Source organism: Centropristis striata, chromosome 13 (genome assembly GCF_030273125.1).
Source record: "Centropristis striata isolate RG_2023a ecotype Rhode Island chromosome 13, C.striata_1.0, whole genome shotgun sequence".
NCBI lineage: Eukaryota > Metazoa > Chordata > Actinopteri > Perciformes > Serranidae > Centropristis > Centropristis striata.
This window is the reverse complement of record NC_081529.1, coordinates 23782914-23796842: the sequence shown is the minus strand read 5'-3', so window position 1 is coordinate 23796842 and position 13929 is coordinate 23782914. Positions and strand designations below refer to the sequence as shown.

Below are 13929 nucleotides of genomic sequence, written 5' to 3'. Positions count from 1 at the left end.
GCGCAATGTGAGGCACGCCTTCCCGTGCGTCTGAGGCGCATGATTGGGTCAATTTTTACAACTCTGCCAGGATTCATCTAAACAGGCTTCACGGAGGTGGGCGGGGGCTTATTTTGAAGCCCAAATATAGACTGCCTCCTAATTAGCAATCAGAGAGCTCGTTTTCTCTTTGAGGAGATGAATGTTTTGTAACAAAAACAGGATGTTCCTTCTATATTTTTCTCACCCAGTTCCTGCATAATTAAAGTCAAAGCTGCAGAGTACGCCTGTTTAATTCTGCTCTGTGTCATCCATGGTGCAAATCAACATTTATATGAAAAGGAACTGCAACTACATAATAGTCACTACCAATAGAGTCCTCATACACACACACACACACACACACACACACAAAAGAGGCACATATCACACATCAATCAACTTAAGACAGTGGGAGTGAAGAAATGGCAAGTTAAATAAAAAAATAAAAAATTAAATTAAAAATTATTAAAAGTTCTTAGAGGTCCAGACTATACTTAGATATTGATGTGAACTAAAAATTATATAAATTAAACCACTTAAAAGTTTATTAGGTAGTTAAAATGAGCGGAGTGGAGTCATTTCACAGTGTGGTATTAGTACCTTTACCGAAGTAAAGGATCTGAACACTTCTTCCACCACTGTCTTTTTTACTTCTTTATTTTTTTTTTTACATTTATTTTTCTTTCTTTATTTTAATTTTTTAAGTTTTTAATTTTTAATTTTAATTTTTTAAAATTTTTATTTTTTTTTATAAGCAGAAAGGCCGCGCATGCGCAGAAGCGGAAAAGGCAGCGCATGCGCAGAAGCGACAAGTATTATTATTATTTTTTTAATTTAAAAATTTAAAAATTTAAAATAAAGAAAGAAAAATAAATGTTAAAAAAAACACACCCCGACGGCAGCATGCCCCGACACGCGTGTACTGCGAGGGCCCGTTCAGTACTGCTTGCAGTCCTAGTTAATGATTTAATCTAGATTTTATTAACCAATTTGCAATCAAAAATGTTTAATTTCCTTTGGTGGAATAATTTTTTATACAAAAATCTGAAGAAATTTTGCTGAAAACTGAGATCTTCTTATCATATTATAAATAGTGTTTGGTCACATGGTGCTACAGTTTTTGCAACAGACTCCATTATATTGTAGGAAACATTTTGGTCTAGCAACTAAACATTTGAAAAGTTTAGATCCCATGAAAAATATCACTTTTTTCAATATTCAAAATCAGGAAATTTAAAAAAAGAGATGGGAAAAACATTGCATTTATTTTTTTTTCATATGAAATATGTTTTATGCATTAAATGTGTGCATATCTTTCATATACAACTTGCTGTGAGTTTTCAGATGCCAAACTCTTGATTACCAAATACTCCTTATAGATTCTGACATAGAGCCAAAGTCTTACAAATATATTGCAGAAACATTGGGTCCATGTGCCTAAAGAGTACATATAGTATGACAAGAAATATATTTAATATGATAATTAAGTTTTGGCATCTATGAACACATAACAAGTTCAATACAATAAATGTATGGACACTTTTGAAGTGTAACATATATTTAATATGAAAAAATTGTTTTTTTTTGAGTGGTTTTTGAGAAGTGTGATCTTTCATGTGATCTAAAAAATTAAACCGTGTACAGTTGCTCAAAAGTGTGTCTGTATCACATATTAGACTGATCAGAACAAATTGTCCTTTTCATACTAAATGTAGGCTAGTCTATGGATATGAAAGAGAGGTAAAGGGGTTTTCAGGCCATTGCAAAGCCTGCAGACACGACATGATGCAATACTAGTGACACCATACAAAACAACACAAAGTATGTCGTTATTATGAATCATTGTCATGGGAATGTTAAAGTAGCGACATAACTGGGTGGAGGATGCTGTTGCAAAACTTTCTGCAGCCCATTTTTAATGAAGTCGTGAGTCCGTACACTCATCATCTCATACAGCAGAAGAAACGACCCACATGGGATGAGCTGCACTACTTTCACTCTGTTAATACTTATCTTTTCCCACCTGCCCTCTAAAGCACTGAATACAGAAGCTGCCATGTAGGTGCTGCCCCGCAGAGCTCAAGCTTCACCAGGATTGGTATGTTTTGTTTAAAGCAGCTGAAATAAGGACGGAGGATTGCTACTTCTGATTTCAAATGCAGTCCTATTTCCTACCTCGTTTTAACCAGTCTCCTGGGGTGCGTTTCTATTGATTGCCCCCTTTAGATGAAGGAGAATGCAGCAATAAATTTTGGGTCACAGATACTGATTTTGTATTAACCTGATGAAAGTAAAAAAGAGTGTGAGTTAAGGTAATACTAGTGCAGTGCCTGTAGGAAGTATGTATTCATACATTACATGCAGACCACTACAACGTCTGCAACTCCATAAAACACTTACTTTTCATAAGGTACGCACACCATCCAGCACATACACATTGAACATTGATATTCGCTGGAAACTTTTAGAATATTATTGGAAAGTCGAACCTTGTAGCGCACTTTAAAACTCTGAAAGATAGGTAGGCTAAATATACTTCCAGATGAGATGAGTCAGGGTGGAAATCCAGAGTGAATTGTGTTACTGACCAGGTGTAGGCCTATCACACGATGGGGCGGAGCTCCCCTAAAGGGGGCGGGGCTCATCTAAAAGGGGGCGGGTCTCACCTACAAGGGGGCGGAGCTCCACTAAAAGGCGTCCAATCGGAAACAGTGCAATGCTGCAACACGTCCTACGTAAATAATGATATTTTGAAAAATGAATTCAAAAATCTTCAAAATCAAGGATGCACACCTTCGTGGCATGCGCAAGCCACATACGAAATCTTTGGTGAGTCTAACTAACGGTCAGCTAGATATGCCCTAGACACACACACACACACACACACACACACACACACACACACAGACAGACGCTTTTTGCTTTTATAGATAGATGAGGTGTTTTAAAGTGAATTCTAAGCGAATACTGCACCATTCACACTTCTTTTTCCATCAGAATTGCATTATTTCAGCTAAGCCTGACATCAAAGTTTGCTCTAAGCTGCCAGAGAAGTCCTTGTGCGTAGGCGTGTTGGAGAAAAAAGTCAGAAAGAAGACAAAAGGGAAGGAGCCTGTGTTATCACATTAATTATTGCTTCACTCTGGGCCGGGGCACAGCAGATAGCAGAGTGACTGCTGAAAGGAGAAAAAAACAAAACAAACAAAAGCCAAGTCAGACATTTTTTTCTAGCTAGTGTGTAGCAGTGCTGTCAGAAATAACCCGAAACAAAATGTCTTGGTGGTGTGGTGTGATCTGATCCGTCTGTGTTCAAACACAGGAAACACACAACAGTTGAGAGATCTGCTGAAGGAGGGAAACACACACACACACACACACACACACACACACACACACACACAGATTTAAATGTCTCCCACTGAGCCATCCACCTTTCATCCTCAATGTGATCCCCCAGGTGGCAGTACACGGCTGCTAAAAATGAACATTAAAACAGGGAGTGGAAACACATTGATCTCTCAGTGATTTAGGGCCGGGGGGGGGGGGGGGGGGGGGCAATCGGAGGATGAGAGGAGTGAAATGAGTCCCATGCGGCGGAAGACAGATCCCAGCCGTGACAGCGGTCGTCATGGTGCAGCTACAGGACCAGAGCTGCTGATCTTTCCACTGGAATAAATTGACACTGATTGTTGATCTGCTTTCACCTCAGACGTGTGCAAAAGCACAGAAACATGTAGAGACTTGGAGTTTTTTCCCAGAAATTTACTGTATTATTTTTTTCTTTAAAGCTTATATTACAAATATTAACCATAACATGTATGTTGTTGAAATCTGTAAATTAATATAATAGGGCATATTCGATTTTTTTTTCTTTTTTTACAGTATTATTCTACTGCTTAGTTGTCTTGGACGTTAAATTGAAGTGAATTATTTTTAAGAATGTATTTTTTTTTTAAATACACATATTGCTGAATGTAAAATAAGGGGAACAATATGAATTCTTACAGTAAAACTTCAAATTAAATGTAAAAAAAAGTTTAAAAATAGTAAAAACAGTAAAAAGTCTGGCAGCAAACATTTCTAAACACGTCACGTCATATTTAAGAAAAATTTACCTTTAATTATTCTACAGATCAATATTTTTTAAATAGATATTTACTTTACAATATCTGTATTTGTAAGAAGTCATGTGTAAATTAACGTAGCTGTTTACTGTAGTGGTCGGCAACTTTTGAGGGGAGACAAATGGTTATTTTTTTAAGAATATAATTTGAATGCTTTACGTTTCCGTCAGACAGCTCCGTTTATATTTATGTGGGAGAAACTTGTCATCAAAGCCACCAGACTCCACCGAAAAAAAAATGTAATTTTACATAGCGGACAACAGCATTTGCTGGTCTACTGCTGCCTTGATCAGTTAGATTGTTTGTGTTATTGTGCAACTTTGGTGAATTTGAACTAACCTTTAAAAACATCGAAGTCACACAATAACAGAAACTTATGGAATTACACTTTAAATCAAAAACTGAACTAAAAACAAACTTAATGTTGTCCACAACAGAACATTACTTAGTTGATGTGTTGGTTCTCCATCCTGCTTCTCCAAACTGGGGTGTAATAATATGCATATAGAACAAAACTCTTAACATAGAATAAAGCCAGGTTCAACATTCTCTTTCATTTTGTTGACATAGTAGAGTTAAAGGTTTTAATAGAGGGGAACTTTTTTCTTTTTATCACTCCAGTCATCAGATAAAGCTGTCAACAACCATAACCAACAGAAACAGATAGGAGTGAAACTGGAAAGTTTGTTATAACTAGTATAAGGGGGAAAAACTCCGATACTCAGCTCAGCTTTTAAAGATAAATATATGTATTGTAAAATTACATAGTTTGACACTACAGGTGAATAGGGACATTTTTGAACAACAATATATCACCATTAAAGTTTCCCAAGTTGATTACTGACTTTAAAATAATAGTTTATTTTATTGCTAGTTTTCTGAAATGTTCTATTTAAATATTCAAATGAGGTTTTATCTAATAGTTACTTTTGGTAAATTTAGAATAAATCTGCAGATGCAAAAAGACAAAGTGTAGCAAAATAAACACATGAATGTGTATTTAGGATGCTTTCTTTAGTCTGAAAGAAAAAATGTTAAGGAAATAAAACAGCCAAAAATTTAATTTGACTGGTGCATTTAAAAACTACATTTTCACCTGTAGTGTCTCATCTAAAAAAAAACAAAAAACTGAACTCTGTCACCAGCAGTGATGGAGTAATTATAAACAGCTCACTGCTGCCCTCTGCTGCTCTGACAATGTTTAACAACCATTAGAAAAAATGAGTTCAGAGAGAAAACCAGACAAGTCTTAATAATATAGGTATATATTTATTCATACGTACATATTCATTTATATCGGTTAATTGTAAAAAAAAAAAAAAAAAAAAAAAAAAAACGAAAAAAGAAAGAAAAAAAAGGAAAAGCTTTACAGTAATTATATGAACTACAGTCATTGTCAAAATTGTTTTTTTTTGTTTGTTGTTTTTTTTTTATTTCTCAGGTGTCAATCTACCATGACCACACACTGTAGATTCACCTCTGTCCTGATCCTCAACCTTTTCTCCAGTGTTTGGGACGTGAAACATACCGATCCAGAGCTCGACTGCCGTGTAAACTGGTGGAAGGTCTGACAGAAAGGACACAGAGGTGTTTGATACTGTGAGGAAGAATAAAGTTTGCTCTGTAGAGCCTGTAGTGTATTTTGTACCATGACAAGACGGGTTGTTTCTTTTGTACACATACAACCATCAGGAGCGGGCTGAGCATTACTACCTGCAATCCATTCAAAGCTGTTCTGATGACTCAGCCTGTGCCACATACAGTGCATGATGTCCTTTTTCCTCCAGTTAAGTCTTAACATCGGCAGAGAACATTAGATATCTCCGCCATTTTGACTCTTAGTTGTTCCCTAATCCCTGAAAACCCCATTCAAACGAAACAGATCAGACTGGATTACACTGGATTCATCTCAGTTTGTATTATCCTGCCTGCCGTAGCGGTCAAATCTCAGACTGAACAGAATCATCATTCAGTGTTTCTGCCTGTTGCTGTGCATCTTAAAGTAGAGCGGGGACATTTGACGCACGCTGGTTTTAACAGTTTCTGTCTTCTTTTGATGGATTTGGGTGTTATGGAGGGGGGAAGCAAAGGCATAAAACTGATAAGGGAGAAAAATCATTCTGCTTTAGTGGCACACAATGCCTGAACAGCCATCCTGACGACTTATCCTCGATGGAAACATTCAATAAGTGGAACCTACATCATACATACATCATTAACTCCTCCTCAACTTACATTAAAAAAAAAAAAAAAATCCAACTCAAATTTTAACATTTATTACAATTGCACTGGCGCCATCTCTTCCCCCTGGACAAAGGCTACACTCTGGACATTTAGTAACAATAAACTCTTAATAAAAACACAAACACCATCAGATCCACACTGAGGACTGGGAGAGGGCTCAAACTCAACTTGGAGACTTCAAAACACAGAGCAGGCGCAATCCAAACCACACCAAAACAGAAAATGCAAAACGAAAAAAAAAAAAAGGTAGAGATCCAGAGGAAAATCAGAAAGAAAAGACACATTTATAAAAGGAAACGGGGAGAAAAAGAGACACAGAATAAAGCAGGTACAAAAGCAGGAGAAGATAATCCATAAGAAAAGGCTTCAATACTTCATCTGGCGGGAGGCCAAAGTCCTTTATAGCCCTCCGTTGCGACAAATGATCATTCCATCACATCTGTCAGCAGGCCAGAAATGTGCACTCAAGATTCAGTTGACCTCCTCTTGCAGTGACTCTGCCGGTCTGATCCGGTCTGCACTGCTCCCAGACAGATGGAGGAGGAGGTCACAGGTGGCAGGGTGCAACACGCTGTCACTCCGTCCCCTGCAAGGCCTCAGTAGGAGTCAAGGAGTCGCTGGCGTTTTCTCTCACTGCTGCGTTTGGTTCACCAGTTCCTCGTCAGCAGAACCATCACCGATGCGAAACAACAAAAGCAACTTATAGAAATCAAACTAACTGAAAATAGATGTACTTTTGATTGTTTTCAGTTGGCTTTTTCTTTCCATTGTTCTGGTCTGACAGCATGAAGTCATGTAGTGATGTCAGACTTTTTTTTTTTTTTTTTTTTAATCTTCTGTGTCTTTTTCTGTTGAGCTCTCACAGGCCAGCATCAGTTCTTCTGTCCTGAAGGCTCATTTTGAGTGTCCAAAAGCTCCAGCACATATTCTAAACACACTTAAAACAAGTATGTGTGAGCTTCACTGTAGTTCCCTCATTTGACAGAAATCTCTGCCCCCCGTCTCATATCATCATCTGTCGTTTAGCTGGCTTTCGACTCTCGGGACTCCGCGGTCCTCTCATATTTACAATTAGATTTTAAAAAACTAGAGGTGTTACATGCAACATTTGGCATCTTCTCGAGTCCCCACTTGTGAGTCTTAATTGGTGTCCATATTTAGAAAAATATTTGTCTTTTTTTTTTTTTCCTTTCTCTTCAGTATATTGAAGCTTCTGATTGTAACAGAGAGACAGAGAGAGAGGTGAGGGTACAGGTGTAGCAAGCTCAGTGTGTGCATGAAGATTTGTATTTGTGTTGTTAGTAAAATGCCAGTCTTCAATTCTGAGATGGTCGTCTTTGTAAAGTGTCTCATCATTGCTAAGTGCAAATAGCTGCAAGTTTTTTTCTGTTTAAAAAAAAAAAAAAATCACAAATAGGCTTTCTGCTGCTTTTTTAAATTTTACATGTGTGTGTTAGAGTTGTCGGCAGTTTACTGGCTGCATCGCTGCCTCTTTTTTCAAATAAACAGCTTGCTGATCAAAGCAGGTCTTACTCAAGTGCAGTTCCCATCTAGAGGTAGCTGTTAAGTGACCTTCAACACACGTGTGAGAGGTTAAAAGGGACTTTTTTTAATATTCTCTTTAGAGGCTATTACTGTTATATATCTCAAAGTGCTAAATAAGTAAAGAGTATCACTCCGCTTGAATATGGAACGATGCTTTTTGATGTGTACTTCATGTGATCAAGAGTTCAATCCCTTAACAGTGGTGATCACGTTTGATTTTTTTTTTCATAACCCTCTTTGTAATACTGGTTTGTCCACTGAACACAGACCAGGAATGTTTAGCCATTCTTCTAAGAGTTAATCTGTGCATGTATGCTCAGCAGAAAGCCTGTGTGTGTGTGTGCGTGTGTGTGTGTGTGTGTTGGAGAGATTCAGGAATGTTTTTGGGGAAAATGACCCAAGACCCTGTAGCGTGTTTTGGCTCTCTCCTTCTCTCTGCAGCTCCAAAGGGAGGGGGGGGGCACACCAGCACGTACTCTATGACAGGGCGCCGGGGAGGGGACAGCAGGTCAGGGGTCAAGTGACGGGCTGCAGCGAGCGTGTACGAGGGACACGGGGAGAGGAAAGAGGGGGTTGCTGTCTTTACATCATAGCAGGACGCAGCAGCGGCAAAACCTCTGGCGGCTGCCCCCGACCGAGGGGGGCGGAGTGACGGGAGCGAAGTATGCGTGCACTTTGATGTTAGGCAGATGGGTCTGTGGGGAGGAAAGAAGGAAAAATAGATGGAAATGTGTTAATGGATCATATTAATACTTTAAAAAAAATTGCCAAACTCGTGTTTTCAGATCCCGTCAGGCTGTGACTGATGTTATGATTAAAGTCAGGCCAGAGATCTGATGCTGATGACTCCAGTTCTCTCAGTCCACAGTTCACAGTGTTTCACACATTTGTTTTGATTCATCACTTCTTGTGGGTCCATGACATCCATCTAGAACAGGCATGTCCAAACTATTGAAATTTTTTATATCTGTCCCCACAGGCTGCTCCAGCTCCGCTGTCATAGGGACAGATATAAAAAATCTTTCCTTCCACATGCCATCACACTGTACAATAACAAATAGTCTGGTTCATTACATACTGTCTATGCACTATGTGTTTTTTATGCACACTGTTCATTGCACCTTATTTGTTTCACAGCACCAACATTTTTACACTGCATATTCATATTTATTCTGCACTGGAATTCTACTCTACTCCTTAATACATACTCCTTCTTTAGACACTTTATTTTTTATTGTATTTTTATATTTTATTGCTTGAAGTATGCCTAGGTTCTTCTTTTTATTTAATTGTGTTGTTATTGTCTCTGTGTGTAATGCTGCTGCTACACTGCAATTTCCCAGCTTGGGATAAATAAAGTCTATCTATCCATCCATCTATCCATCCATCCATCCATCTATTCCACAAAGGGCCGTGTGGCTGCAGGTTTTCATTCCAACCAGCAGCAGCACACCAGACTTGACTCAGTTAATCAACTGATCTCAGTCAGTTGATTAACAGTTGACTGGTCAAACTGTGTGCTTTTGCTTGGTTGAAACGAAAACCTGCAGCCACACGGCCCTTTGTGGAATAGTTTGGACATGCCTGATCTAGAACATTCTCCTCTGTTGCTTCATTAAGGTGAGGCACTACAGCCATAAACATAGCATTTTATGCTCTTGTCAATTTTGAGGTTTTGGGCTATGTTTCTCCTATAAAATGTCTTCTTTCAGAATAGTGAAAAGAAAACTATCTATTTTACTTTATATGATGATGATAATAATAATAATAATAATAATAATAATAATAATAATAATAATAATAATAAAAAATTGTATTTGTAAAGCACTTTTCATTGTTAAAAGCAATCCCAAGGTGCTACAGAGTACAACAAGATTAAAAACAGGTTAAAAGGCCAAAGCACAATGATACATTTAATAAAAGGCTTTTCTAAAAAGAAAGGTTTTTAGGCCTTTTTTAAAAGAGTCTGTTGTTTGTGGAGCCCTCAGGTGGTCTGGGAGGGACTCACTTAAAGTAAGCGTTCTTTTGCAGCGTGTAGCCTAAACCTCGTCATCACAGGCATTGTTAGAAATCTCCCACTCCTGCCCAATATTATGTGTTTTACATGTCATGTATTGCTTTTTCTATGAATTAGTCTCAATATTTTGTCTTTAAATAGTCATTTTCATTGAGAATGTATGAAATCTTTAAAGGCTGTTTTATCAAAATGAGATTTTTTCTTCTCATAAATCTCAACTTCAGCCTCGCTCACAGACACCAAACTATATTCTGAAGGTTTTTACAGATGGGTTTGTTTTTATATCCTGATTTATAGAACATTTTGTTCCTAAAAACGGTGACCAAAATTTATCTTTTTATAGTTTTGAAAAGTATTTTCTGAGATATCCCAGTATATATATATATATATATATATATATATATATATATATATATATATATATATATATATATATATATATATATATATATATATATATATATATATATATATATATATATATATATATATATATATATATATATATAAATGAAATTAAAACTTTGAAATTTGCTTTATCCAATGTTTGGATTTATGCATCTGTAAATATATGCAAATCAGCGCAAAATTAATGAGTTAACACCTAATTTGCATATCTAAACATACAATTTTAATGTCTCAATGTCAATAACTAACTGGGGAAGTTTCATGGTGATATACAAGATAAAAACTGATCCTATTGTCCACCTGTAGTTTCTCCCCTTAACAAAACGAATAGGAAAGTATGTGTTCATTAAGTATCTAAACGCACCATGTGGAGTTTTCTACACGTTTCATTTACATTCACTAAAACCTTTGAGGTGTCCTTGAGGTGGATTTTCTTTCTTATAATACTTGTTAAGCTGATTTTTACCTCTGCAAAGCAGGTTATGTTCTCGGCTTGGTGAATTTGTCTCTTTGTTTGTAGGGTACCCAAAAAAATACTGGCCTGATTTTCATTAAATTGCTGGAGTGGTGAGGCATGGCTGTTTTTGTTAAAAAATATGTTAAAATGGCTGTGTTGTCATTATTTTTTGCTGGGATCTCTACGAAACAAAGCTTTTACATGATTTGTAATTTGGACATCTCTGCAGCCCCAAAAAAACTTTATAAAAGTTTATAATGGTAGTTTTTACACTTATTTTGCCTTTAATAAATGCTGCACATCCTGTGATTTGGCCTAAAAATATGGATTCACGGTGCAGCCCGAGATCCAATTTCAGAAAGGATTGGGTTAATTTAAATAGCAGCTCCAGACTGTGGTTCGTAGAATGACATTTGATCAGAGAAGGTGTTTGTGCAGCTTATTAAGATGCTTTAAACAAGGTGCAATGGATGCACAAAAGATGCAATTTTATAAGTTAGATTGTTGACATCTACTAACAACCAATAGTAATTTTGAAGTATACTTTAATTTAAGTACTTCAGTCCAAAACTAGTTTGGATTCAGCTGAACCAATGCACAGTGCCTGAACGGGGAGCATTTTGCATGTAGGTTATTCTCATCATTCAGAATAAAAGGAATTAAAAGATACTTTCGTGGCAATGATGCACAAATATACTTTTGCACCAAAATAGTGTATGTTGAGCCCACAAAATAGGTGTTTATTATATGAATCAATGCTTACTCACTGCCATTAGCCCACTGAACTCACCCTTAGTCTCTTGATGCCTGCGCGTGTGATCTGCTGGCAGTCGTATAGCTCGATGCGATCCAGACTATGGCAGCTCTTCAGGTGCTCCAGTGAAGCGTCTGTGATCAGGGGGCAGTTGTCCAGCTCAATCACCTCCAGGCGGTCATGAGCACAGGGGCCGCTGCCGAGGTGTCTGATGCCGTCATCGGTGATCAGCTCACAGTGAGACAGACTCTACAGGAGTACCGGCACAGGAGCTCCATTACCCAACTGTCTACTAGAACAAGCTGTGATGTGGTGCTTTTAAATACTACAGGAGAGGCAGCGAACACTCACCAGGACTTGCAAACGAGGGCAGTGGATAGACAGCTGGATGAGTGTTCCATCTGTGATCTGATGCAGAAATAAAAAGATTAATCTCACGGTGGCAGTCTCTTTACAACAAGAAACAACCAGAACAAGCCTGATTTTTGAAGTAAAAGACAGCTTCAAGATGGGTAAGGTTTCTGGAATATTTTTTCTTGAATTTTGATGGTGATTTAAGCTGATTGCAGGTCTTTTGTGTGTCAATTTCAGTTGTTAGTTTCACTGTATTGACGGCCATTGCGGCGATTTGATTGGTCGCCGGCACAGAGTATCTGGTATGAGAATACACTGCTTCACTGTAGCGTCAGCCGTTCTGTGTCAGCCCTCATTGTGTGAAGACCAAATTGGGTAAAGGCCTGCAAGTCTACCTGCGGGAGTCCACCGAGCAAGACACCGACAGTTAAGCCTTTTCTACTTTTTCTACTACCCTCACTCACGCAACATGTGCTAAGAAAAAAGAAATCCCTGTCGTTCATGGCTACCGAAAACACAGAATCACAGTCACAAGTCACAGTCAATGCAACCCTGAGAACGTTTCCACACTCAGGAAAGCCTTGTTAACAATACAGAATTCATCCAAGCACAGGTTAATTTATCTAACAGACAATTACTAGCTCAGACCGAAACCTGGATTTGTCCAGAAAACACGGCCACACCAGCTGCACTCTCTGCTGACGCCACTTTCTCCCACACACCCAGATCTGTCGGACGCGGAGGCGGCACTGGTGCCCTTGTTTTTAAAAGCTGGAAAGTCACAAAGCTGTCTCTGCTCAGCAACTTCTCTTCCATCTAAACTCATTGTGGTCATCTTATACCGCCCGTCAGGGTGCCAACTGAAGAATTTGTTGTAGAGCTTGACATGCTACTCTCGGCCCTCCCTGATGAGGAAACACCACTGATTGTCATGGGAGACATGAATATCCACACTGAGAAAGCTGAAGCTTCTGACTTCCTGTCTCTTCTGTCATCCTTTGACCTCAAACAGGCCGTCACCCCTCCCACGCAGAAAGCCGGCAATACGCTGGATCTGATCTTGACTCGTAACTGCTCAACAGCAAACCTGTCTGTCAGCCCCCTACATCTATCAGACCACTTCTTCATTCAATTCACAATCTCACTACTGGATAAGCCTCATCCTCAGCCGTGCAGGGTCTCCTTTCTCCAAAACCTTCAGGCCCTGACACCAACCCAGCTCTCCACTCAGGTTTTGGCCAACCTGCCTCCTCTCAAGGAATTTTCATCACTTGCTGTTAACGAGGCCACGGACGCTCTCTGTTCCTCCCTTAATTGTCGTCTAACATCTAAACCTGCTGGCGACACCCCTCCCAGCCCATGGCTCACTGAAGTCATCAGAGAATACAGGAAAGGACTCAGAGCAGCAGAGAGGAAATGGCGCAAATCCAGGGACGCCCTGACCTTGACAACTATCAAAATCTCCTCATGTCTTTCACCTCCTGCCTAAAATCAGCCAAGACCACTTCCTATCAGGACAAGATCTGCAAAGCCACCAATGCTTCCACAAATCCACAAATCCTGTCGCCAACTACACTCAGGCCCCGTTCACACGAGGACGGTCTGAACAGAAGACGCAAAAGTGGCGTCACGTCTTCACTTTTTATTCCTCGTTTAGACGAGCGTTTTCGGGAGGAAATCTGCTGCATACGGTGACGCAAAAGTGTGTGAAATTGGATTGTATGCAGCCAGGCGGCATCACTTAAAGCCATAAGAGCATCTTTGGGCATGTGGAAGTTTTCACGCCACACATTTTCATCAGCTACTCCTTCCACAAAGTTCTCCACCATCACTAGATCTCCCAGGTCTCGTTCACAGCCGTCTGGCTCCTCCCACCAATTGCTGCATCCAGAATGTGATGGAGGTAATTCCAGATCCTTCTCTGTTCACTAATACTATCTGTACATATCCTGGACATTTGGTGGAAAGACTCCTGTAAGTTTATTAGAGCTGCCAGAGCAGCTTG

The 13929-nt window shown here is 38.9% G+C and overlaps 1 protein-coding gene across 2 annotated transcripts in view; it reads right to left on the bottom strand.

The window, feature by feature from the left end:
* Positions 1-6405: 6405 nt before the first annotated feature.
* fbxl20 (F-box and leucine-rich repeat protein 20) overlaps positions 6406-13929 on the bottom strand; it is a 30437-nt gene continuing 22913 nt past the window's right edge. For both annotated transcript variants that reach the window (XM_059348885.1, XM_059348884.1), the window contains 3 exons: positions 11922-11978; positions 11607-11819; positions 6406-8629 (listed from right to left, as the gene is read on the bottom strand). In XM_059348885.1, the coding sequence (XP_059204868.1) occupies positions 8522-8629; positions 11607-11819; positions 11922-11978 (378 nt within the window). In that variant the 3' untranslated portion in view covers positions 6406-8521. The remainder of the gene's footprint in view (positions 8630-11606; positions 11820-11921; positions 11979-13929) is intronic.